This window comes from Lagenorhynchus albirostris, chromosome 4 (assembly GCF_949774975.1).
Source record: "Lagenorhynchus albirostris chromosome 4, mLagAlb1.1, whole genome shotgun sequence".
Taxonomy (NCBI): Eukaryota; Metazoa; Chordata; class Mammalia; order Artiodactyla; family Delphinidae; genus Lagenorhynchus; species Lagenorhynchus albirostris.
In genome coordinates, this window is record NC_083098.1 from 97,036,996 (window position 1) to 97,064,893 (window position 27,898).

The 27,898-nt window shown below is 46.5% G+C and overlaps 1 protein-coding gene across 1 annotated transcript; it reads left to right on the forward strand.

The window, feature by feature from the left end:
* Positions 1 to 1,589: 1,589 nt before the first annotated feature.
* Positions 1,590 to 27,898, forward strand: LGI2 (leucine rich repeat LGI family member 2). Its single transcript, XM_060147337.1, has 8 exons — positions 1,590 to 1,786; positions 3,708 to 3,779; positions 4,759 to 4,830; positions 6,807 to 6,878; positions 11,959 to 12,030; positions 12,712 to 12,881; positions 19,069 to 19,233; positions 27,081 to 27,898. Exons 1-8 carry the CDS (start codon positions 1,590 to 1,592, stop codon positions 27,896 to 27,898), a joined length of 1,638 nt encoding a protein of 545 aa, XP_060003320.1.

Consider the following 27,898-nt stretch of genomic DNA (forward strand, 5'->3'; position numbering starts at 1 on the left):
TTACCTGCAACAAACTGACTTTCGATTCCTGAACTTTTGGTCAATGTGTGACCCCCCCCATGTAGCCACGTGGGGTTACTTCTTCAGGGCTATATGCCCAGCTAGACTTCAAGCTCCCTGAGGATAGGACCTGTCCCTTTGTTCCCCTGCCCCCTCCAACCAGTGGCCAGCCATACGTGCTCCAAATGACTGCTGAAGGAGTCTAGTATTGGTGATTCCTACAGTAATAATAACCTTTTGCATCGGTCACTGCCTTTTCGGGGTATAGCTTAACATATGAAATGGTTTTCCTTGGTTAGTAGCCTGATGATGGGCCCTTGATTCCCCACTCTGAGCAGCCCTGGTTTTTAGCAATTTTGATTCTGCTTTGGCCATTTTCTTTGATTTCTCCAGTTCACACTACCTTGTGGTAAGATTCAAGCTCCCTGCACCAAAGGTGCGGAGAGAAGAGGGGCCCAGTAGGGTCTGGTTACCCATCCCCAGCCCAGGCTCTCATCCCCATCTCTCCCCAGCCATTTCCTCCTTGATCACCGGCCAGTTACTGATGCTTTCGGTGCCTCAGTTTCCTAATTCGTAGATTAGGACCTGCCTCAAAGGGTTAGAAGATTAAATGTACAGAGCCTAGAATGTATCACACCACTGATCTCTATTAACAATTGCCCCCTGTCCTTTAACTGGGGTGAGTGCGGAGCCTAGTGAGCCGCCGAGGGAGGGAGAACTGGTACGGGCGTTTGAGCTCTGCGGCAAGCAGGCGGCAGGCCCCAGAGCAGCCGGGCGCGCACTGCCGTAGCAGCTTTGCTTGCCTACATGCCTTCAGGAGGGAAAGGGGGCCGGCTTCAGTGAGCCCAGGGCGCTGTGGGCAGGGAGCCAGCCCCATCGCGCACCCCAAAAGACAAGCAAAGCCATGCCCGCTGAACTCAATGGCAGCATTCACGTCTTTTAAACATTAATAAAGGCTGCTCAAAATTCCGTACTCTTCAAAGACCCGGGACAAAGTCTCCCTTCCCAGTCATCAAGCCAGTTCCCCAGGCTCTACTCTTTCCGCCGCCAGCCTCTCACGTTTTGGCCCGGCTAAAAGGAGCCCAGTGTCTCCCCCAAATTATTTCGAGCCGGTGGAGGGACTGCGGGCTTCTGATCCCCAACCGCTCGGCCAGGTCCACAGAGGGTCTCCGTCCAGGCCGGCTCCTCCCCTAAGGTCACCCAACTTTCTCCTCTCTCCGCAGCTCCTGGGAAGGGGCCGGGAGGGGCCGGCGGGGCGCGGCGGGGGGCGGCGCGAGGCCCCCTCCCCCGCGGGCGGGCGCCCGCCCCGCATTATTCATTGGCCAGAGCTGGCTGCGGGCTCGGGTGCTGATGTCAGGCGGGCGCGGGCGAGGCCCGGGCGCTGGTGGGGGGGCGCCGAGTGGGGGTGACGGCCAGCATGCTGCTCGGCTGCGGCTCGGCCTCCCACACCCGCGGCGCCCTAGTCCTAGCCAGCAGCGGCGGCGGCGGCGGCGAAGCAGCGAGCGGCGCCCGCGTCTGCAGCGGCGCGGAGTCCGAGCGCGCGGCGCGGCAGCGGGGTTCGCGGCCGGGGCGGGGACCGGGGACGCGGCATGGCGCTGCGGCGGGGCGGCGGCGGGGCGCCGGGACGGCTGCTCTTGCTGCTGGGAGCCGCGTGCCTGATCCCGCCGAGCGCGCAGGTGAGGCGGCTGGCGCGCTGCCCCGCCACTTGCAGCTGTACCAAGGAGTCCATCATCTGCGTGGGCTCCTCCTGGGTGCCCAGGATCGTGCCGGGCGACATCAGCTCCCTGTGAGTGAGTGGGACCCCGGCAGCCCCTGCCCCGTCCTGCCCCCCCCCGGCGCCCGCCGTCGCCCGGGAGTTGCCTCTGGCGCCGGGACAGCGCGACCCTGACCCCACTTCCCGGCCCCTTCCTTTGCGTTTGGGTTGGGGCGCGCGGTGGGACGTGGGTTGGAGTCTCGGGCCCCGGGGAGTATGAGGGGAACCCGAGATCCAGAGTCTGGGAAGCCAGACAAGTCCCTGGGGCAGTGTTTCTCAAAGTCTGGCCCGCGGGCCACCTGCATCAGATCCACCTGGGGGGGCTTGTGCCAATGCAGATTCCGGGGCCCGCACCGAATGATGCAGGGTCCGAGAGCGGAGCCTTGGAGTCTGCGTTTGGCCTCCCCAGGTGATTCTGAGGTGCATTAAAGTTTGAGAGGATGTGTGTTGGGGGTGGGAAGGTTGTGTGGGGGGCTTGTGTATGCAGCCCAGCATGACTGGAGCGCTTGCAGAGGAATGAGGCCTCACCGTCCCTTCTGAGGTCTGGGGCTGTGGTTTACACGGTGCCCTCCTCTGGACCTGTCCACACTGCAGGTGGGGCAGTACCTGGGAGAAGGCATGTCACCTCTAGAAGTGGAGATGCCGCCGCATGTGGCCCGGAAGAGGGAAGCACAGAGGACCTGGCGGAGCATTGGGGAATGTGGGCATCCAGCCCAGAGGGCAAGTGCTGGGAGTCAGCCGGACTCCTTGCCCTGAGCTCATAAGGGCTTCTTGCCCCCCTCTTCACCGCGTGTTGTGCTGGCTGCTTATTCAGCTGGAGGAACGGACAGGAAAGGGCTTCCCATTATTGGTCCACCTGCTCAGGGGCTTTCAGCCTGGCCTCACACAGCCACTCAAACCACATGGCCAGCTCTCATAATGGCTGGGGAAGGGGCTACTGGGCAATATCTTCACTGCCGGGAAGTGTTTCCTCTGAAATGACTCCCACATCCAGGCCAAGGTGCTGGGTGATGCCCACTCCATCGTAGAGGCAGGGATTCCCATGGGGGAGCAGGGGGTTGCTCTCACTTGCTCTTGTGCTCCACTTCCGTGTCTCCACCCCAGGCAAGGCGCTGGGGCCTGGACCCAGGAGTGAAGGGCTTCCTGTTTGCATTTGTAGGCAGTCGGGAGAGTCTGGCTGAGCAGAAACAGAGGGCCTGTTTGACGCCTAATATTGCTAAGTCTGGTGACATGGAGCATTCCAGAAATGAGAATTCCCCTGGTTAAATCCCTTAGACCAGCAGCTGCTTAACGGATCTGCATATTAACTGAAATAATTCTGAAATGATGTATTGAGGTCCTACTGCGGCCAGAAAGGATAGGGGCCCTGGTGGCTAAAATAGTCAGGTTCCTTGTTCTGATTGGCCGTTAACTCTGGCAGATGGCGTGGCCTCCCACCACACATTCAAGTTCAGGTGTCTCTGGGTTGTTTCCCAAGGCTTTCACGGTGCATTTAATCAGAAGTGCTCTGAGCGACTTTCAGAGATGTGCTCCCAAGGGGAACACTTAATCCTACCCTTGAGTTTCGTCGGCCAACACTAATGCTGTGTCTACACAAACAGAATCATGGGCAGAGGTGAAGGAATTATCCATCTTCAGCTAGGGCCTCCTGTAGTTAAGAAAAGGAAGTGAGGGGTTATTGATATAAACCGGCTGAGATGATGTCTATGCAAGGAGCTAGACTGATGGTAACGGTTTCTGTTATTCAGTCCAGTTTTCCTATTGATCCAGTTCATTGGAAAATGGCTGGGCTCATCTTGTTCTTACTCCTGAGAAGACCCTGGCCAACCATTTGAAGCCTCATTCCTGAGTGGAGGAGTTTAAAGCACAGGTAGAGGATAAGGCTTCTCGTCCATCTTGCCCGGCACTTCCTCAAAGCAACCTAGTCCTTGTTTTGTTCCTCTCTTGCCCGTAGGAGCCTGGTAAATGGAACGTTCTCAGAAATCAAGGACCGAATGTTTTCTCATCTGCCTTCCCTGCAGCTGCTGTGAGTATGGGAAGTCCTCTCTGGAAATGGCGGTCCTGGAGGTGCAGTCCTGGGAAGAGCCGTCTCTGTCTCTTGGGTATCAGTCCTTCCCAAGATACCCAAGCTCCACAAGTAAACTGTGGCTGGCTCTTAGTGTTTACTTGCCCTGTTGTGTCCCCACTGAGCTAAATCCCCAGTGCGCAGTGTCCTTTCCTTCTTTCAGCACGTTTTCCTCAAGGACTTTATTTATTTATTTTAACATCTTTATTGGCGTATAATTGCTTTACATTGTTGTGTTAGTTTCTGCTTTATAACAAAATGAATCAGCTCTATGTATACATATATCCCCATATCCCCTCCCTCTTGCGTCTCCCTCCTACCCTCCCTATCTCACCCCTCTAGGTGGACACAAAGCACCAAGCTGATCTCCCTGTGCTATTCGCTGTTTCCCACTAGCCATCTATTTTACATTTGGTAGTGTATATATGTCAATGCCACTCTCTCACTTCTTCCCAGCTTACCCTTTCCCCTCCCCGTGTCCTCAAGTCCATTCTCTACATCTGCATCTTTATTCCTGTCAACGACTTTACTGTAGATGCCATCGCCCATATCCAGCAACTGGGGACATGATTACATTGAATTATGACCTGAATTTCACCTAAACGTACCATTTCCCAAACACCTCACTTTAAAAGAGAACCTCCATTTTTAACCTCTAAATGTTATTATGGAAATAGGAGCTCTCAGGTCATATTTACTGAGACCCGTAGGGAAGAAAGGTGAAATAATGGGGGTGACCAGAAAATCTGGCCAAAGAGAATCCACTTGCCATTGTCCATCAGTGTCTGAGTCAGTTTGCACACCGAATGGGCAAGTTTTACACTGAGAAGAGCCCGTGTTTGCCCACAGATCAGAACATAACAAAAGAAACAGAAATGGCTTCACTCTGTGACTCAAATTTTACACTTCTGCATTGAAACCTAATGTCTCTTCTTTTCAGATTGCTGAATTCTAACTCATTCACAGTCATCCGGGATGATGCTTTTGCTGGACTTTTTCATCTTGAATACCTGTAAGTTTTGTGCTTTGTCTATTTGCTGAGCGTTTAGTATGTCAGTGGAATGGCTGTATTGCTTTCCAAACTGGGACAGCATCTCTTAGAGAGCTTAAGGGTGGAGAAAATTCAGAAAACCCCATTCTGTTTTCAGCGTTGACCTTTTATAGTTTACTTGTGTATAAACATGCTGAGACAGGAGGAGGTTTGAGCCAAAGAGGGGGAAAGGAAACAAAGAAGGAAAGATATTCACTCATTCTCTGCTGACATTTAATTTGTCATGTCATAAGCACAATTGGAAATTATATTGGATATTTTTACCTCTCAAAGCTAGACATGGATTTGCTGATCAGCCAGAAATGAAGCTGAAGGATTCCGAGGGTTACATACTTTTAAGAAAGTCTCCCTGTTTGGGGAGACAGCTCCACGTTTTTAGTTTACCTGTCCTATATCCCGTTTGCAGTGTCTCCTGTGAGCTGCAGCTGAGGGTCTAATTTTGTTTTCTCTCCTTTAAAATAAAGGTTATTTTTCCCTTTTCAGTTGTGCATTTTTCCCCCCCAGCAATGCCTGGCTCTGATTTCTGCCTCTTCACACTTTCAGGTCGTCTCTTTTCCCCTTAAGTTCTTCCACCCTTGTCTTCTGTCACTTTGTAATAATATTAATCCTGCTATCAGATGGGATTTCCTTACCTAGCATTCAGGGGCATTTTTTAAATCCGTGTCTCTGCTTTCTTATCTGAGGTTAACAGGTAGATGTTGGAATTCTAAATACATCCTGGGTCTAAGAAAGCTCTCTGCTGATTTCCTGTCCTCAGGAAAGATGTCTCTGGAGAAAGTCTTTCTTCAGAGGATACATAATACGGGTACTCTCATAATACTTGATAGTCTATGTAACCTGGGAAGAGTGGTCAGGCCGAAGTGCTAGGCCAACTAGGTTCTATCAGAGCACATCAACAGCCGATGGAGGCGGTGAACAAAGAACCATCCATTCTCTCTTTCAAGCAGTACATCTTCCTGTCAAGGTTACTGAGGAGGAAGTTCGCTTCTCAGCTTATACTGAAGTCTATTACTGAATAGACCCCGATTTAAAAAAAAAAAAAAAAAAACAGGCACCGGATCATTCTCAGTCTACGAATCAAGAACTGTTTCACTAACGAAAAACATCATGTTGCAAAGTCTCCCTTGGACCATCTCATCAGAGACTTTCTTACATTTGAAGAAATGTGATGACGTAAACGAAAATTTAGTTCTCTGTGGCCCTAGGGAATAGTCCTAGTGCATTCACTTCATGTATTTCCCATTTTAAAGCATGGCTGGAGTTATTACTGCAAGGTCCTGTGTGCAAGCCCTAAGACATCTTAGCACAGAGAAAGAAGTGTGGCCCATGCTCAACTTCCTTATACTTTCTATTTCCAAGTAGCCTAGAGATCTTGAGAATATCCTTGCCTTGTCACCCACTTGTTCAGAGATGACACTGTGTAGGACATGATGAACTCAAGCTTGCTGGAAGCCAAGCTTAATGGAATTCTCCCTGGGCAAAGACTTTAATATGAAGAGGTAAAACAATGGGCTCCCCTCAAGGGGCAATGATGTTAACAGAAGTATTATAGCCAGGCACTGTGAAATGTAAGAAGGTTGGAGGGGGGAAGATGTCTGGAAGTGTTCCAGTCTTGCGGAATTTGAGAATATCTTGCCTTTGTGTAGGGCTTTCTTCTCCTTTTCCCCCCAAGATGTTTTTACCCATGCTGCCAATCCTGACTTTGAAGACTTCCAGGCTGCTTCTGGAAGGAGTGCAAAAAGCACGCTTGTGTGGAGGCACTCTTGCACACACACCCAGCTCCCACTTGGAATCTGGTATAGCTGACCGAGCCTTTGGAGATGAATTTCTGAAATTTATAAATGCTTTTAGATTTCATTCTGAAAGCATCCCAGTATCGTTTTTTCGAGATATTAAGCAGAGAAAATTCAGTTTAATTATATGGCTGTTCTCCTTAGGTTCATTGAAGGGAACAAAATAGAAACCATTTCAAGAAACGCCTTCCGTGGCCTTCGTGACCTGACTCACCTGTAAGTCCTGTGAAAAGTGTTGTAAGCCCTATTTAATGTGTAGCGTGAGGGTCACTTCCCAGTGCCTCTCTCTTTCTTGACTGTTTTCTACATATTGTGACAGCTTCTGAAGGAAACTCATTGCCAGATTGCCCGAGCAGTTTCTGTATTGTCGATCAGACACCAGCCCATTGTGATCACTCGCACACTTGGCTTTCTTATCTTCTCCGTCCTTCCGAATTGCCGTTATGGTCCATATGACTGCATGTGACAGGAGCGCTCTGAGCTGGGAGTGATGGACGAGGTGGGAAGGAACGGAACATGTATCATATACCTACTCTGTGCCAGGCCCTGGGCTGAGTGCTCACTAAGCCTTCTCTTCTTTATATTTCACCATAATCTGTGAGTCCCCATTGTACAGATTTGGGAACTGAGGCTTACCTGACTCATTGAAGAATGTTTGTTGAATGGAGGATCGACATTAAGATGAAGTAGAATAGAGACATTTTTGTGGTTCCTTTAATTTGGATGCAAATAGCTTTTCTTTTTTTTATGTTGGATTAATCTGTGGTTTAAGCTAAGCTCTCTGGGTTCTTTAATAGCTTTCTGGAGGAAAAAATTAAATTGATTTGAATTGGCATATCAAATAAAGCAAGCACACACACTTAGCAAATTTAGAAAACTGGAAGAATAGTGCCTGTGCTTATGAAAATGTGAACATCGTCATTGTCTTGGCAGGAGCAATTTATTAACCATTTGCACGCTAGAAACTTTGTGTTGGAGTAGGATAACATAGGATAACATATCCCATAGTCAGCTTATCTGTGGTAAAAAGACAATTGGGGAAGTTAGAGGGCTTTGAGTAGGGGTATTAGGCAGGGTGGTAATACCTCCAGGGTGTGTAACCGAAACCGATACAACATCTAAGGAGATAATCATTCACATCAGACCCTGATAGAGGCAAAGGTGTCTGTCAGTAGGCTCAGTAAGCACTTGATTCTGGAATGCTACCGATCGGAAGTCCTGCCTAAGTTACAGCTTGTAGAGTAAGGAGATGAGGGAGTGGAAATGGGAGTCTCTAAACATCTGGAGCAGCACAGACGATCCTGGACAACATGACTCTTATTGGCATCATTCCTCCATGTTTTCTTTCCTTGCTATAAAAGTCTTGATTGTTTTTTCAGATTCAACCTGGATGCCAAATCCCCACGATCTTGTAGGGGCGAAGACAATGGGCTTTGAGTCACAATAGACTCGAGTGCAAATCTCAAGGCCACCATTTGTTAGTATTACTTAGCCTTTTTCGAGCCTCACTTTTCTCATCCTTAAAAATGGGGATGGTTATACAGACCTCATAAGATTGCCGCACGTAGTGGGTTAGTGCTTGCTTGCAAATCATCCGGCCCATTATCCACGGTAAATGTTCAAGGTCTGGTTGGCGTTGTTACCCTCATCATCGTCATCGTTCACAACAATAGCATCATTCCCTCCCTCCGCTAATGAAGAAGCCTCAGTTTTTTCCAGGGGCTGCTGAGTAGCCTTGGCAGTTTGGGTGGCTAGACAGGGTCTGCTAGGAAGACAACTGTGGGGGTCTGAGAAGAACAGCTGTGGCAAGACAAATGCAGTTCCCAGAAGTCAGGAATGAAGGGCTTTGTTTTTGAGCAAAGGCTCTGGGCAGATTATACGCCTAAAGTAAAGCCCGTGTGACTGGTTGAGTTCGCCCAGATGTCAACTTTCATCTGACCAGTTGGCTCTCGGTCCTTGGTCTGAAAACAGATGTAAATATGCAGGTATTGTGCATATGTATTTGCATATCTTTGTGCATGTGGGCCCTTGGGTACATGGACTTCTATTCACGTGTGCACATAACTGTGTGTATATGCTTGCACATCTGCACATACAACCATATGCTGTGTATCACCCATATGTGTGCAAGAGGCACCTCCTTGTCTGTGTGACATGCAGGGGGCACACACAGAGGGAACAAAGGAGTCTTTTGTTTGGGTCCAGAGCGCATCTGATGCATTAGAGGAGATGTAAGCCCATCCAGGGTGTGTTCCCATCCCACAGTCAAGCCTATGGGGCCCGCCTCCCCCCAGCTCTCCAGCTCATTTCCCTGAATGTGCACACAACACTGGGCTCTCAAGGCGCCCCTGTGCACACCCAATTCACCCCATTACTGGGCCTTTCCCTTACATCCTTTCCCTTGCCCAGGATACGGTTTCTTCTGCCCATGATCTCCTGGAATCCACCTTTTCCTTCACAGCCCAGATTAAGTTCTGTCTTTTCCTTGGAGCCATTCCTGATCTCCCCTCCACACCTCTTGCAGCCCTCCTAGCTGATTCCACACAACCGGCACTTTGCTGTAGACACTGGCCATATTGGTTGGTGCCGTTTCACGGATGTTAGTTTCATCTCCCCAGCTGTGTTGAAAGCTCCCTGAGGGCAGGGCCCCTGCTGATCTTCCATTAGCTCTGCTCTTCCCCCAGGATCTCACACAGGGCTAAGCCAGCAGGACATTCTTTCTGATTCACTGACTGACCAATGAGTTACTAAGCTGGGTTTTCCATATGTGCTCTACTGCAGGGCAAGTCTTATGACTTTTAAAGTTGACTCCTCTGGGCTGGAGATGTACGTAGTAATAAAAACATTTAATACACTGTTGAAAGAATGAACTGATCCTCCCAGCCCACCCCATCCCCTTCTTTTTGTAAACTTCTAAGCAAGGAGAACACATCAGCTCTCTAAAGTTCACTCCTGTGCTTAAGGAAGTGACTATCTGGAAGTTGCTTGTTTTAAGTATCTGCTTTTTTACCTTTATGAACTTTTCCAACACCTGCAGACTCACATCCATAGGTAAAGAAACATAGATCAGGTTTCAAAGCATTGAAGGAGCAGTGCCAATCTGTAACTAAAATCTAGGACATTTGTTTTCCAGCGGTCCCACAAAGCCCAAGGGACCAGTTGCTGTTAAGTAGTTTTAGAAATGAAGTACCATGAACTTGTACACAAAATGAAGTGGAAAGTGAGATGTTATGCACGAAGTCTGGGCGGGGTAGGGGTGGGCAGTCCATCTAAATCATTCAGCCTTCCGAAATCTAAATTGAACACTTGGAACAGTTACTAAACATTCAGCATTTTTTCTTTTGGCCTTGACCATTCCGTATATGCTTAGCACTTCAATCCAATGCGTTTCAATTCACTAAAAATGTTTAGCTAAACTAGTAACCTTTAATTAGCTAAAAATATTGTACTTTACTTTCCAGAAAAAGTGACTAGCAGCCAGAAAAAAAAAAATCAAAACTGTCTCCTTTTTAAATTTCAAGAAACTACTTCTAGAGAATGTTCAGTCTGATTACAGTCTGTAGTCTATAATCTACAGTCTGTAGTTACGATTTCAATCTGTTCGGCCTGTTTTCCAACATGTTTAAAATTGTACCAATAAATCATTTAGGAAAGGAAGGTAAAATAATACATGAAATTGTATGTTAATCCATTCGTGGTTAACTGGACGGGAAAAGACATAATTTAGAAACTATAGGTCTCCCCGTATTCCGTTGCTCTCACTCAGCAAGAATGTTTGGATTTAAAATGGGCACAAACTTTCTATCCTAGTTGACTCTAAGGAGGAGCACCCTTTCATTCCTACTTCTGGGATGGGTCATTATGATGCTACAAAAGATTCATTTCCTATATATTTTTAAAGAGGTTGGTGCTGAATTACCTACATGGGGATCATCATTTATATGTTTTGCTGTTTGTTTACTCAAATGTATAAAAGAAAACAAAAGTCAGCATCAGATTTTCGGCTGACTCACATTAGGGCATGATGCCTGGGAGAAATCAGACTTGATGTACGTCATTTCAACACCTCTCATCTTTCTACGTCAGCAGCCCAGCACCGTGTACATTCGTCTTCAGCAGGATGATGACAGGGCACTGCATAATCCTGAATCATCAGAGAAAGCATTGATGATGTTTGTTCAAGTCTGCTTCCTGGAGATGGGGGGTAGATTAGGACATGTTAGAAAGATCTCCAACACTAAGAGCAAAAATACAAAATATGGTTTCTGGTCAACCTTAATTAATGAGAAAATTAAATTGATGACAATCAGTCATTCCCTAAACATTGTGGTTCACTGAGATTTTCTATCATCATTAGTGTTAGAGCTGAGATTCTTTATGTAAAAGAGTATTTACATAAAGTAGATACTATTTTTTAATAGTCACAAGTAATAAAATTCACTTAGATGCCCCATGAGGGAACTTCTTAGGATAAGACTGTACATCTCTCTTTTTATCATTCTCATTTTAGTGCTTAAATCATCCATTCAGAAAGACTTTACTGAGTACCCACTATGTGCCAGGCACTGTTCTAGATGCAAGGGATACAGATGTGGACAGACAAAAATCTCTGTCCTCATGTTGCTTATGTATAGGGAGAATGCAGAGTCAGTAAACAAATAGATGATTAATATATATTGTATGCTAAGTGACAGTAGTGCAGTGGAGATCAACAGGGCATGGAAAGGAGCTGTGTAGAGATCAGGGAAGGTGGTGAAAGTGGAGGACAGACCTAAAGGAGGTGGTGGATGAACCACACCTAGGGCGAGAGCGTCAGGCAGATGAACACCGAGTTCAGAGGACTTGAGCTGGGAGTGTGACTAGCCTGTGTGAGCGATAGCAAAGGCACTGGTGTGAGTGATTTGAATCATCAGAGATTCAGTCCCACAGGTAAGTGGGAATGGAGGTAACTAGACAATGGAGGGCCTTGGGTGCCATCAAAGGGACTTCGACTTTTAGTCTGTGAAACGTGAGATGCCATCTGAGGATTATTAACGTGTATCAAGAGCTTAATCAATGCTTGTTTTAAAAACAAAACAAAAAACGGACATTGTATGCTCCAGCATCTATAATGTTATCTTTGTATAACTAAACTCATTTCTTTATCTCAGTATCAATGACCAAAGCCAGAAATTGAACTACCTTTTGCTAAAGAGGTTTAGAACTCTGTTGTTAGTCGCTTGCTTTATTTAAGGGACTTCAGAGGGATAGGACATGAAGATAATAACCACATTAAAATGTGACTTTTTTGTTCTAGTTCTTTGGCCAATAATCACATAAAAGCACTCCCAAGGGATGTCTTCAGTGATTTAGACTCTCTGATTGAACTGTAAGTAATGAAAATTAAGTTTATGTTGCTTGTCTTGAAATCCCCCCTCCCCCTATACTGCATTTTTTTAATGTTGTACCTAAAAATCTATGACAAAGTAGCAAATACTGGGAAACGGCATATAGTTTGTATTGTGTTAGCTTTGCCGTATACTTAGTAGCATTAGGCCAATGGTAATTTGGCATGCTGGGTCCGGGGGCTTCCTTTCTCCCAGAGAGCAGTAGCGTATCCATCTGCGCTGTCTCCTAGTGCTTGTCACTCCTTGCCGGGCAAAGTTTAACAAGATCTTAAAGTTTCAATTGTGTTTGTCAAAACTATCTTCCTGTAATGTCCTGTTTTTGCTTGTGAGAACCTGTGCTGGGTGGTGTTCTTCTGTCACCTCTCCCCCATTTCCACCATGGCGTGGTGACAGTTTCAAGAGGATTTGGAAAAATGGTGCTGTGTCAACTCTGAGCACTCTCTGCGTGCTATACGGTTAAAATCATGGGCACTGAAGAGTGTTAAATAAAGTCAGTGGTACGTAAAAGACATCGGCTGTATTAAATACAAAATTTAAAACAAATTCCGTTTGGGGGAGTTATTAAATATGTCAGGGTATCAGGATTTCTGGAGTTTCATGTTAGGGCCAAAATATTTCCGACATGTCTGTTTCTCTGTGTCTGTGTTTGTTTTGTTTTTTAGAGATTTAAGGGGCAATAAGTTTGAATGTGACTGCAAAGCCAAGTGGTTGTATCTGTGGTTGAAGATGACAAATTCCACTGTTTCTGATGTCCTGTGTATCGGTCCACCAGAATATCAGGAAAAGAAGCTGAATGACGTGACCAGCTTTGACTACGAATGCACAACTACAGGTATTCAGAACCTCTATCATCCAAGTCTGATATTTAGAATAACCCTTTGTTTTTCTTTTAGACTGTCAACAGGGAGTGGGGAAACATGGGGGTAAAAGTTATCTATCAAAATTATCTTAGGGGAAATTTAAGCATTCTCAAAGAAATGATTTGATGTGGCAAGGAAAATATCTCAACAGTTTGGAAGGATTTTTGTTAACTGCACTGGCTTTACTTTTGATTCTTTACAAAATTCAAATTTGTCTAAAGATTTTTTTTTTTAAGCTTAAAGGTGAGTTTGGCATGAGAACATTTTCAAAGCAGTCTAGGTTTCATATAAAGACAGTACAGAGAGACCTAAGTCACTGTTCTCTTGATTGAATACTATGAAATTTATAGGACATTTAACTAATAAATACCAGACTTTAAAATTTATAAATTGCTTTTGTAGTTCCATGTAAAATGAGATAGCTAGGCATCTTAATCAATGGCAAAGTAGGAATATAAGTTAACAAGTAGTTATCAAAAGGAAAAATTCACATTGAGGAAAAAAATGTCAAGAAAGTTTGATTTTGTTTTCCAGAGTCTGCCTCAGGGTTTCAGTTTATATGTTTTCAGGTTATAAGATAAAACTAAAATACTAACTGCCTCAACTGTCATATCTTGTAGAGAGCCCAAGAATATCTCCATATGAAAGGCTTAGATGGAGTTTCTATAGCTTCTAAAAGCCAGATTTTAAAGGAGAGTGGATCAATCCACACTATGAAACCTGCTTACCTTATAAAATACTTATACTTATAAAAATAAACACTTAGGCTGAGAGTTGGTATCTACAAAGCCTCAAGTCATGTCAGTAGGAGCAGCAGAAAAGAGAACTCAGAAAATAGTTATGGAAACTCAAAAGACAAAAAAACTCTAAGAACAAAATATCACATTTAGGCTAGTCCTACTGCTATCCCCCGATCTAATAAACAAACTCAAAAGTAAAAATTATTTCTAGATATCTTTGTAAATAAGGGACCTGACAAGTTCTGTTCTTTGCTGAGAGGAAACCTGAAGTCTTATGGAAATGCCCTTGTCTTTCATCACTGAACAGGGACTTATTCAGCTGTGTAATTGGCAGGTGCCCTTTAGCCAGCTGAGGCCACTGGGGGGTTATTTATTGTATTGTAGAGCAGTGCAGTCCATCAGAGGTCACGGTCAGTGACGTTTGCACCAAAAGGTGGCATTCAAGGCCATGCCGTATGAAATGTGAAACCCCAGCTCGCTGGGGTGCCTCTCTGCCTCTTCTCATTTTTCTGGAGAGTTCTCTAAACCCCATGCTGAAGTGAGCAGCTTTTCCATTGTTCTCTTCACTCCCGGCCCTAGTGTGTGACACCGTTGCCAATCTCAGAGAGAAATGGCTTGGACTATAGAGGGCCTTGGAAACTAGGAATCTGTCCTAAACCCAGAATCTCTGGGGCAGCATGAGTCCCTTAACACATTTGGGGGCATTCTCTTATACATATTTATCTTTGCTAACAAGCTTTTTGCTAAAATTTAGGAAGTCCGCCCCCCCACCCCCGCCTGGAAACAGGGAGAAGATGATTCTGCCTTTGCTCTTGTTTTATCCCTTTAAGGCTCACGAACAGATGAGCTCTCACCCACGGTGTCTTCCATCACGAAAAAATCGTGCCACCAAGTTGTGACCCCCTCCCCCCAAATATAGTCCCTGCCTTGTAACAACTAGGTCGATAAAGTATGAGTTTTGGGGGTTCCTATCTTCTGGCTCAGATCAAGCCTCACATGCTGGTGCTCTATTTAAGGCCAGGGAGGAGATAGGTGAGGATGGATGGAAGTTGGAAAGCCAAGTCTAAGACTCATGGTACCATTACCACATCCTCACTCGAGTTTGGGGAAGAAGCACATTTTCTGAGTGCACTGTTTTCCTCTTAGCTCGGGGTTTTAGCAAAGGAGTAAATTCTTCCGGTAGATGTCTCACCTTGTTCTTCCCAGGGGGAGGAGGGTACATTACCATCCTGTTCCTCAGCACAGGGGTGTAATTAACACCACAAAGCCACCCCTGGCGGGTTTCAGCTCTGCAGCTTCATCAGTCCCTCCATAACCCTCTGCTTCCAGTCTATTTTTAACCACCTCAAAAATCCCTGTTACCTACTCATAATTCCCCATGTTAGGTGGATAATTCACTAAATTCCTCAGAGGGTGTGAATTTTGCATCCTAATTGTCCTGTTAGTTTCCCTATTTCAGGGCTGATGAAAATGCAGAGAGAAATAATGCATTAATGTGCAGTTTCTCTCCCAATAGGATCAGCATCATGTATAATTTATTTTCTGCAAGTGCTATAAATAGGTATGTAAAAATCTGTTGATTCCAGTGGGAGCAAGGCCTAAATTGTAAGAGTCCCACTGACATCATGAACTTAATCCAATGTGAATGGAAGTAGAAGTGCTTTTTGCAGAGAAGGCCATTAATACTTTAACACCAGTAAATTGATGTCATATCAGCATGTGGATTGTTTGAGATCTTTCCACAATGAATGTGCTTTTGCCGTTTGTGAGAAATAACTTACGATGGTGATGGGGAAGATGTTTAAATTCCCCGAGTCCTCTCCCCCATTCACACAAACACACATTCATCAATCATATTGTTTCACCGCTTTTTTCCCTTCTTCCTTCTTTCTCTTCTCCTCCTTTTTTTTGGACAGGAGCGGCGAAGGGGGAGAAGGAGTGTCCTATTAAGAATTAGATTTAAATCTCGAATGATTTAACAGTCTGTGCTGTACCAGATAGCCAGTCTATAGAAAATATTATGAAACCAATGTTTGGGGGAAATCAATGAAAATAGAACCATGAAAGGCTAGATTTGTCAAATGCTCTCTATATTTTTTAAAAAATAAAATTAAAATTCTGGAATTCTTTTAAAATAAAAAACTGAAACTTTTGGGTCTGCACTTTAAACGGCCTGCATTTCTAAGCTCACAAGTGCTCGTGTTTCTGAGAATTCAGAGTGCAGTCAGGAAGCTCTGAACGCAAGCAGAGGGGGTTATAAAGCATCAGGAGTGTTGGGTACCTTGGGCAGACTGGGATGAGGCAAGGCAACCGGAGATGCTGGAGGAGGTTATAGACGTCTTGGTGGTAATTAGAAGAACGCAGCTGTATTCTCTGAGTCCTCTTCTACCTCCAGGAAAGAAAGCAGACCGTGACTGCTTCCATTTCCCTTTTTCCATTTACCAGCCTGTGAAAACGGAAGCCTTTTGCAGCGTTTTCCGACTTCTACACTGGGGCCACCAGGGCCCACAGGAATGAACCAGGGGTTTTTCAGGTTTTAGTCTTTGACCAAGCAACGCTGGTGTTTTGGGGGACTTGGTAGAGGAGGGGGAACTAGGATCCATGGTGACTCTCCCCTAAGTCTTCACGCAGGCAGCTTCACACTGTCACTGTTACGCGTGTAGAACTCCTGAGGGATCACCGCAGCCGAGGCTGGGCGCTAACGCTTAATCCTCACTCTCCTATTCGGCCTCTACAGCAACCTTGTGAAATAGCCGTTGCCCTCATTTTACTCCTGGGGAACCTGAGGCTCTTGCCCGAGCTCCTGGAGCTGCAAGTGCAGGCGGGGTAGAAACCAGTCTATCTCACCTGCCCCACCTCTTCCAAATGTTCCAGAACGGGGGGTACCTCCTCCACTCTTGCTGACTGTCCCCACTGTCCCTCGGCCACCTCTTGCTGTCGGGTGCAGAGGCAGCCTCCTCTTTGCTTCTCCCTCTTCTCCCTGTACCTGCAAGCATCCTTCATTCAGCCCCGTCCTCTCCCACCACGGTCAGGGGCGAGGCCGGCCCTCCCACACTCGCCAAGCCAGCAAGCATTTACTCAGCAGCTCCTGTCCACTGAGAACGAGAGGGGCCCCTCCAAAAGGTAGCATGTATTGAGCACGCACCTTGTGCAAAGCACTGTTCTACGTGAGTATGGATTCAACAGACGATGAAGAAACTGAGGCAGAGAGAGGTTGGGTAACTTCCCTAAGGTCACTCAGCAAAAAGGCAGAGTCAGCGCTCTGGCATTTTATCCTAGATGCCGTTAAAATGAACACTGTCCCCAAGAGATGGCCCAGTGGTGACCAGGACAGTGGAGGGGGACTGTCCTTGCTTGGATCTCAATTCCATATTTATCAGTCGCCTACCGTGTGCTGAGCCTGAGGTTGGCATGCCCACCACATTACCTAGTCTGTTCCTGCCATCGAGCCTGGATCATTGCCCCCATACTGCAGATGAGTAAACCGAGGCCTTGTAAGGGGAGGTGCGCACGCAGCCCAGGGATGCAAACACAGGGAGTGGTTTCAGGTGGTCTGACTCCAGGCGCAGCGCTCTTGCCAGTGCCTCACGCCGCCCTTACTCCTCAGCTTTACCTTCTGCCCGCTGACGGGCACCTGCTCTTCCGGCCCCGGCTCCACGCTTCCCACCTTAACACTCGCTCAGCTGCTCTGCCCCCTTACCTGCCTCTAGTCCTTTTGCACTGGCCCTCCGTACTCACTACCTGGTACCTGCCCTTTTAATGCCTTTCTCAGTTGACTTTTTTTTTTTGCGGTACACGGGCCTCTCGCTGTTGTGGCCTCTCCCGTTGCGGAGCACAGGCTCCGGACGCGCAGGCTCAGCGGCCATGGCTCACGGTCTTAGTTGCTCCGCGGCATGTGGGATCTTCCCGGACCGGGGCACCAACCCGTGTCCCCTGCATCGGCAGGCGGACTCTCAACCACTGCGCCACCAGGGAAGCCCTCAGTTGACATCTTTCATGAGGCTTCTGAGTCAATTATTTCTTGAGTGGCTGCTGTGGGCTTGTGTCATTGGAGCTCTGAGAAGTGTAGGACCTTCCTTAGGAAGCCCTTGGTTCAGGAGACACACCACGCGGGCTGTGTGTCCATGGCCGGGCATACACCCTCTCTGAGCTTCAGCTTCTGGCTCTAAGATCTCTCCCATTTCTTCAAATCTGACCCTGATGTCTCTATGTTGGAGACTAAATCCTAGTAAATAATAATATGTAAACAACATTGCCTGATTATGAGTCCAGCAAGTTAGGAAGGGTCCCTGATTGGACTGGTCAGGGCAGCTTTGCAAGAGGAGATGGGACTTCAGTGGGCATGGATAAGGATTGCGTGGGGGAAGAGGTGGGCAAAGCCAGGATTTTCTCATAGGAACTATTTTCCTAAGCCAGACGTCCACCCTCAATTAACCCGGGGTACTTTTAGCCTGCTAAGAAGCAGTGCACCCTGAAAGATCTCTGGCCAAAGAAATAACTTAAACTTTATTAGTATTTTGTTTTTTTAAAAAAACTTCTTTCTCCATTGTTTCTCTAGCTACTGCACACACTAACCGTTCTTGCATCCGAGGGCATGCTAACCCTGTTTCTTGGTAAGACTGTACATTCCGTACCAAGATTTCACAGAGTGAGTCATTGTAGCTCAGGGAGCGACACAGATGATGGGTATCGACTTGCCACTAAGTGTAAGAGCAGAATGCGTGCTTAAATAGGATGGCGTCTATATTGCTGGAAAATCTAATAGATCTCCTGTAACTGCTCCCTGAGCTGCAGAGCAGTACCCAGATCCCAGGCACAGCCGTACTTAGCACTGCTACCAATCCAGTAACCAGTAAACACACCTAGGTTAACTTCCCCGCACAGTGGGCTTTATCAACCTCCAAGACCTCGTCAAAGAGTTTGGTTTGATTTCCAAAACTGCAGCGTGCCCTTTGGGGAATTTACTTTTAGTTTTCTTTACTACCTGGACTATTCTGAGAGAGCTAAAAAGAACAGCATTCCCCAAAGGAATTTGACCACAGCAGCCCTTCTTCATAGAGTAAATTTCACCATAGTTTCAGGAATGTTGTCCTGCAGTATCCTTTCTGTCCTGTCTTTCTGAAAGCCAGGTCTCACCAAATTTGTTTAAAACTTTGAGATCCTCTAGCCAGACTTGTGAGCTATTTATCTCAAGGAAGCTGTATTAGAAGCTGTGCGTTCAGTCTGCTATTTCTGCACAAGCCAGAACTCTCTGGACTCATCCAGAGTGAAACATGCCATGATGTGTGTCGCTTCTCTCCTGCCCTCCCCCCTCCCCAGTCCTCTTTGGAACTGATGAGAGAAAGGATAGAAGGGGAATGGCGGTCCATAATGCCCACAGGAGAGCTCACGGAGACTTTTTTTAAACACCCCTTCCCAGATTTTGTTGTTCATCAGACTCTGCCCTACCAGTCGGTTTCAGTGGATACGTTCAACTCCAAGAATGATGTGTACGTGGCCATCGCTCAGCCCAGCATGGAGAACTGCATGGTGCTGGAGTGGGACCACATCGAAATGAATTTCCGGAGCTATGACAATATTACAGGTGTGTTATGGCTTTGACTGGATGTACTGCCCTCATTTCAGCGTGGCCTAAAGCCCGGGAGAGGAGAAATGTTCTCTGTTATCCCGAGAGGGAGCTTGGCTCTCGGGCTTGGTTTGATTTGGGAACACATTCCAGCCCACCCTCTTCCCTCCACCTTTTTCTGGACGTGGTCAGTTATTGGTGAGAGCAGAAACCTTAGGTGGTGATTCTGTTTATTGTTGGTGATCCTTTTGTAAAGGGAGAGGGTGATGGGGGCCTGTGGTGGGAAGCATTTTCCTGAAATGGTGAGAAGTCACTCCCAGAATCCCTTGATTTGAGCAGTTATGCCAGCCTCAGACTGCAGGAGCGTTTTAGCAGCTAAATGAATCTTTTGACTTTTGTAAGCTCTTAACGAATATGCTAATGCACACGCACACACACACGTGCTCACGTACACATATGCACACACTCACGAACACACACACACTGTAGCTGTTTCTATCGCCCCCTTGCGAAGTTCTGGTGATCACGACTTCCTTTTAATAAGTACATACAAAATAAGCATAAATGGCTTCCTAACTCAAGCCTTTGGGATAAGACTTAGAGCTTCATTTGGGGCCATGATTGAATCCCAGTGTCTTAGCGCTACTAAAAATGGACTGTCTACTTGCTTTTTAAATCAGTGGATAAAGTCAAAATAATCTTTCAAAGACTTCTCATTTATCAAAGTGCAATCTGATACTAATACTGACTTTACAGACAGCACCACGTGGCCTAACTCTTGCCCCATGTGAGGGTTTCCTTCAGTGATTCCTTCTCTGGTTCGAGCGGCGTCTTGCTGGGGCGGAGAGAAGCGTATCCAGGTAGCATTTCCAGATACGGAGGTTCTGGCCTTGCAGCAGGTGCAGGGATGCAGGGAGAGCATCGTTCACCCTCAGGGAGCAGAGCTGCTAATGAGGCTGATCTGGCAGCCCGGAGAGGACTATGAGACGTAGATCCTGACGCTCCGACATGCCATCTGGCCTCCCAGTGCTGAGCCCACATTCCTGGGAGCAGCCCCGCTCGCTCCGAGCGCAGACTCAGCACAGAGCGGTGCAGGTGAACCTATGGAGGGGAGCCCAGGCCTCAGGACCCTAAAGCCGGTCTGTGTTAGAGGAAACGAGGTGAGAGAGGAACTCACCACCCGCATGGTTTTCTGCTTCCATCTTTTCTCTGACCTGGAAGGTCGGTGAGGGCTGAATGAGCAGGCCCCTCTGCCTTCTTTCCTCCCTCTCACACGAGGAGGTGGGAGCAGAGTGAAGCCGTGCTCTCGTGCAGGGAGTTCTGAGGCCAGCGCTTGTTGCCGGTGCTGGTTGTGGGCTTGCAGAGAGCCAGGTTCGGGTTAGTCTCGTTGGGGCTCATAACAGCTGTTTGAGGTGTTATTGCAGGTTCCCTGCCCGTAGGTAGAGGACAAGTGACCTCTCTTCAAGAGAGAGGAGGCATATGAACTATAAAGAGCTATGAAAACCTACGAACATGGATTCTACTCCTGACTCTGCCATGTGCTAGGAAGTAGCTGTGGCCTTTGAGCCTCTGTTTTCTCATCGGTGAAATGGGCAGGAGATGTACCTCCCATGGATGTTGTGAGAATTGGGTGAGTGCCAGGCACAGAGAAGGCAGTTCTTTTTTTTTTTTTTTAAGTGTTTCCTCTTTCTCTCTCTTTTTTTTTTTTAAATTTATTTATTTTAGGCTGCGTTCAGTCTTCATTGCTGCGCGTGGGCTTTCTCTAGTTGCGGAGAGCTGGGGCTACTCTTCGTTGCTGTGCGTGGGCTTCTCATTGTGGTGGCTTCTCTTGTTGCGGAGCACGGGCTCTAGAGAACAGGGTCAGTAGTTTTGGCACATGGGTTTAATTGCTCTGTGGCATGTGGGATCTTCCCAGACCAGGGCTCGAACCCATGTCTCCTGCATTGGCAAGCAGATTCTTAACCACTGCACCACCAGGGAAGTCCCAAGCAGGCAGTTCTTAATGCTGGCTTCCTCCTTACCTTTCCGAAAGAAGAGATGTAGGCTCAGGCATGTTGAACCACTCCACTGTTACTTTCAAGGCAGAGCCCGGGACCTGTCACTGCTGCATCCCACCCTTTCCTTCTCCCAGGTTGACCTTGGTAGGAGGGGACAGCATTGCCCTCCACCTGCCCTTCCTACGTACAGCAGCTGGTCACACCCCTAGGTTCATCAAGTCATTCATTCATTTTTTTCACTTGTTCCCAAAGATTTCTTGAGTGCTTCCTCTGAGCCAGGCCCAGTCTAGGTGCTGGGGCCATAGCAGTGAACAAGTCACAAGAAAACCTCCACCCTCAAGGAGTCTGTGTTATAATGGGAGAGAGAGAGACACTAAAATAAGACAAATAATTGTAATACGTACAACACCTTAGATGGCAGCATGCTAAGAAGGGAAGAGGTGGCAGGGAGGAAAGATTTGAAGTGTTGGCATGAGAGGACTGAAATTTTAGATAGACTGTCTGGTAGAGGCCTCATTAAGAAGGTGTTTGAATAAAACTTGCGGGACATGAGGGCTTGATGCACATGGAGGGTGGGAACAGCGGGGAGAACATTCCAGACAGGGAAGAGTGAGTGCAGCAGTCCAGAGGCAGGAGGGTATTTTTCCTGTTGGATGAACAGGCAGGTGGCTGGTTTGGCTTGGACAGAATGATCCAGGGGCAGCTGTAGGAGACGAAGTCAGAGAGGTAAGAGGGCTGATCGGGGGGCCTTGCAGGTCCTACGAAGGACTTGGACTTTTGCCTTTGTGCAGAGGTCAGCCAGGCTGCATAGAAGATGCAGGTGCCTGCTACAGAATGCTGGGTTGTGTCCAGCTGCTGGGCTGAGAGTAGTCCGTGTGCGGGGAGGGGACCAAAGTGGAATCAGAGCAAGTAGTTGAGAGGCTATTGCAAGGATTCAGGCAAGTGCTGATGGCCTGGACCCAGCGGAGGCCGCAGAGCTGCGGGTAGGAAGTGGTCAGTGAGAGCAGAGTGGGTGCGGCCAGAGCCAGGGCTGGAGCTTACTGGTTTCCAGGGATCCCTTGGCCTCTGAGTGTTGAAGTCTGAATCTTCTGAGAGGTGGGCAGCTGGACATGCAGCCCACTGGGATCCTCTTCACAGCCAAGCCCAAGAAGAGAGCTACAAAATTGTGTTCGTTAAGTTTATGAACTCCAACGTCACACTGGTTTTTCATAAATCTGTCTCTAGATCTTTCTAGCTGGTGACCTTGGCCAAGTTTTAATTTCCATGAGCCCCTTTCATCTGTAAAGTGGGAATTCCATCTGTAAAATGGTATCATCATAGTATTGGGCCCATGGGAATTTAACTGGGTAGCTTATATAACACTTAGCATGGGGCCTGGCGTATAGTAAGTTCTCAACAAGTGTTGGGATATCAGTTGCGGATAAAAAATAGATATTTGATTATTATTCCTTGCTACCACCGCTAGGCAAATCCACCAGGTTTGGATCTCTTACTCTTCTTAATTCATGAAAGCACACAGATTTCATACATCAGGGTCCCAACACACATTTCCGAATACATATTGCCAAATTCCTGTCACATTGATTTCTGATCACATCTTACAATTCAACCACCTCTCTTTTGTTTCTCCCTTCACCTGGGTTTCCAGGCTCAAATGCAGCCTCCTACAGGAAGCATTTCTTGATGACCGGATTGGAATGAAGTCTGCCTTCTCTGCTCCCTTATTGCATGAATTTCCATTAAACATAAATCTCATCACATAATTTTTCACTTAGAGGAAGGCAACTCACATTTACATACTCAGTGATTTATAAGCTGTTTCTTTCGTCAGCTACACAACCTCATAATGTGTACTTATTGTCTCTGTTTTATAGTGAAAAAAAAAATAGGAGCAGCCCTCCTTCTCCCATAGACCCTAATTCTTTGACTTCAATAAAATTGTCTCCACAACTTTAAAAGCATAGGAGTGCCAGGGCCAGCAGAGCATGGCCTGAGGGAGGCTGGGAAAGAGGGTGGTTACAGAAGTAGGGGCCTTGCTCGCTCTGTGGAGGAAAGAGTGTGGCTTGCTGGAATTCAGCCTGGTGTGAAGGAAGGCCCTGCAGCTCACAGGGGCTGGGCAGATGACAAATGGATGAGCAAGGGCACAGCCCCAGAACCACTTGCCTCGAACAAGACCAAGGTAAACGTGGACCGTTCTCTCCTCGTGGGGCTGTGCATGCCTCATTTATCATCTCGTTTGATCCCAGGGTGATCCCAGAGTCAGCAAGAGCTGGGCAGGATTTTCTCCATCCATGGCCGGCGAGTCTGGGGCTCCGAGGAATGGGCGGGACACGTGCTTCCCCCTCTGTGGCCCTGCTGGGCATTGTGCAAAAGGGACATCCATCCTCTGGTGACAGAGGGAGACCCAGGGTCATGAGCCGCCCCCTGCCACCACCAGGTTTTGCTCCTTTTTCTCTCTACATCTCTTCTCAGCTCTCCTGCTTTGGGTTAATTTTGTTTGCCTTTTGATTTCTGCCCACGAAGTATGTTGCAGCATCTCTCCTCCTAGATTAAAACACATATTCACACACACACACACACACACACACACACACACACACACACACACACACACACACACACGAGGATTTCTGCTGCTGCTGACAACTCCATAAGCTACAACTCCACAGGCTACACCTGGAAAGAGGACGCTTTAGGGAGCATCTCCAAGAAAGGAATCATTTCTTTCTCACACGGCCCCTCGGCTGAGACCAGGATAGCTGCAGGATGCTTCTGGGTAGAAGGGACCTCCGTAGCCAGGGACTCAGGAGGAGCATGCACCTCAGTTAGTGCTGTCAGGGGGGAGTCAGTGCAGTTTCTGAGGAGCAGTTTGGTAGTTGAAACCCAGAAGCCTTAACAATGTGCACAATGTCTACCCCGCAATCTCTCCATTTAAGAGCACTGCCAGATGGTTTTCAAACACAGATTTCTCTACAGGGAAGCCTATTACTTACAATAATGAAAAACTGGAAATAAGTGCAATGTCCAGCAGTAGGGGATTAAATAAAATATGGTGCCTCCATGCAATGGAATACCATGTAATGTTAAAAAATCAAGTTGTAGAAGACGCAATAACATGGGAAAATGTTCACAACATAGTGGTCAAGGGAAAAAAGCAGGTTATAAAAAATCCATGTACACTAAAGCCCAGATCTATTTTTAAAAGGCACATTTGGATATGTGCAGAGATTGGCAATTAAAGAAATATATCAAGATATTAAGTGTTATTTCAGCGTTTGCAGTTCAAGTGATTTTGATTTTCTTCTTTGTACTTTTTGGTACATTGGTGGTGGAGTGTAGACTGGAGCCAGACTACCTGGATTTGGATCCCAGGCTCCATCACATTGTAGCTGTGTGACCTTGTATAAGTTACTTAACTTCTCTGTGCCTTTATAAAACGGGGTACAAAATTAAGTGTATGCTAAGTATATAATAAGCATGTAAAGTGCTTAGTATAGTGCCTTTATGTGTTACCTATTATTATTTTCAGAATTTGCTCTGATGAACATTAAAAACCTTTATACTCAGAAAAAAATGCAATAATTGGTTTTAAACAAAGGAAAGGGACCAGATTCTTGCAGGAAAGCCAAAGCAGTGGAAGAGAAAAGTAAATACCACCCGAAAATCCACCAACCGTCTGCCCCCAATGTTAATACTGAGGACAGAAATTGGGTAATTATCCTTGTAATTTACAGACCAAATTCACTTTGGTCCAAACTGCCTAGAAAATTAGGGGAAAGAAATAACTTTTAATTGAATGACCTAGATGACGGGCCAATACTCTTTGAGATGTGGGTGGTCTTATTGCTGCCTGGCTGGAACGGTGTGGGTGGGGGGTCTGGGTGCAGATAGGGAGAAGGTGATGGGAGGTGACCCAGACAGGGCAGTCACGACTGAAAATGTTCCCCTTTTCCTGCAAAGTTCTGGTTTGGTGCCGCCTGAGCTAGATCATTCAGATCATGGCTCGTGATCTCAATTGCCTCAATGATCCAATAATGAGAGCGACTAGTTATTGATCGCTTCCTGTGTGTGCAAGCTCTGTGCTAAAAACTCTGACCGTGAAATTTCTCAGGTAGTCTTTACAGCGGCTGTGTAAGGTCAGGGCTGGCAGCATCCTTAGTCTCATCTGGTAGGGGAGGAGCCTGAGCACAGGGAGTTGAAGGAACTGCCACAGGGTCAGAAAGCTTATGAGGTGCTTGGCCGTGTGGTCTAGAGTCACAAGGTTTAACACTGGTCTGTTCTGCCTCCGCTCAGCTTCAGAAATCAGAAAAGGTCAAACGTCCTCAAGAGCTCTCATTACATTTCTTTTTTTCCTGCCTCTAAGTCCTGACTCCTAGCTTTTTACCCCCCAAGAGAAGAAACCCGTTTAAATGCCTCATTCTCCCCTGTGGAGTCGGGAATAGCATGCAGACAATTCGCTTGGTGTCTTAGTGAATTTCCTGAATTATACACCTGCCTCCAAAGATGCCAGAGGCCTAGGTTACCAACACTTACCTATTTCGATGGAGGTACTTTTAAAACTATTTGTTTTAATTGTGGGGAAATATACATAACGTAACATTTACCGTCTTAACTGTGTTTGTGGGTGGTTCAATAAATGCATCAATCCCCAGAACTCTTCATCTTGAAAAACTGAAACTCGGTACCCATTAAACTGTAATTCCCCATTCTCCCCTCCTCTCAGACCCTGGCAACCACCCTTCTGCTTTCTATCTCTATGAATCTGACACCTCTAGGTACCTCATATGAGTGGAATCATATGCTATGTGTCTTTTTGTGACTGTTTATATCACTTAACATAATGTCTTCAACATTCATCCATGACACAGCATGTGTCGGAATTTCCTTCCTTTTTAAGGTGTAACAATAATCCATTGTGTGTATAAACCACATTTTGTTTATCCATTCATCCATCAGTGGACACTTGGGTTGTTTCCACCTTTTGGTTATTGTGAATAATGCTGCTATGAACACGGCGTACACATATCTCTTCAAAACCCTGCTTTCCATTCTTTGGGTACAGACCCAGAAGTGGAATTGCTGGATCATATGGGAATTCTTTGTTAAATTTTCTGATGAATCGCCATACTGTTTTCCACAGTGGCTGAACATGTTATATTTCTCACCAGCAGTTCATAAGGGTTCCAGTTTCACTGTGGACAGGCTTTTTTTTTTTTATTTACCTAAAGATTTTATTATTGTTTTGTACCAATTAGATTTACATAAAGATTTACCCTTTTCATTCTCTTGATTAAATGCAAAAATATTCTGATTGTTTAATATATTATTATTCAATACAGTTAATTTACCTAAAGAAATTTTTGTTATATATAGTTTAGATTTACATAAATAAATACTTACTCTGTTCATTGTTCTTTGTTATTTCTTTTTTAAAAAAAATGAACTATAGTTGATTTACAATATTATGTGTTAGTTTCAGGTGTACAGCAAAGTGATTCCTTTTTAAATATATGTGTGTGTGTGTATATATATATATTTCAGATTATTTTCCATTATAGATTATTACAAGGTATTGGATATAGTTCCCTGTGCCATGCAGTAGGTCCTTGTTGTTTATCTGTTTTATATGTAGTAGTGTGTATCTGTTAACCCCATACTCCTGATTTATCCACCCCCTTTCCCCTTTGGTAACCATAAGTTTACTTTCTATGTCTGTGAGTCTGTTTCTGTTTTATAAATAAGTTCACTTGTTTTATTTTTAGATTCCACATATAAGTGGTATCATATAATATTTGTCTTTCTCTGACTCTGGACGAGTGTTTCTCACGGTGGCTGCCCTAACCCCATCTCCCCTCTTCTGGAGCGCAGGTCAGTCCATCGTGGGCTGTAAGGCCATCCTCATCGACGACCAGGTCTTTGTGGTGGTGGCCCAGCTCTTCGGCGGCTCCCACATTTACAGATACGACGAGAGCTGGACCAAGTTTGTCAAATTCCAGGACATAGAAGTCTCTCGCATTTCCAAGCCCAACGACATCGAGCTGTTTCAGATCGAGGACGAGACGTTCTTTGTCATCGCAGACAGCTCCAAAGCCGGTCTGTCGACCGTGTATAAATGGAACAGCAAAGGATTCTACTCGTACCAGTCTCTGCACGAGTGGTTCAGGGACACGGATGCCGAGTTTGTTGAAATAGACGGCAAATCACACCTGATCCTCTCCAGCCGCTCCCAGGTCCCCATCATCCTCCAGTGGAATAAAAGCTCTAAGAAGTTTGTCCCCCACAGCGACATCCCCAACATGGAAGATGTGCTGGCCGTGAAGAGCTTCAGGATGCAGAACGCCCTCTACCTTTCCCTCACCCGCTTCATCGGGGACTCGAGGGTCATGAGGTGGAATAGTAAGCAGTTTGTGGAGGTCCAGGCTCTCCCATCCCGGGGGGCCATGACCCTGCAGCCCTTTTCTTTTAAAGAGAATCACTACCTGGCCCTGGGGAGTGACTATACGTTCTCCCAGATATACCAGTGGGATAAAGAGAAGCAGCTCTTCAAAAAATTTAAGGAGATATATGTGCAGGCGCCTCGTTCCTTCACAGCCGTCTCCACTGACAGGAGAGATTTCTTTTTTGCATCCAGTTTCAAAGGGAAAACAAAGATTTTTGAACACATAGTTGTTGACTTAAGTTTGTGA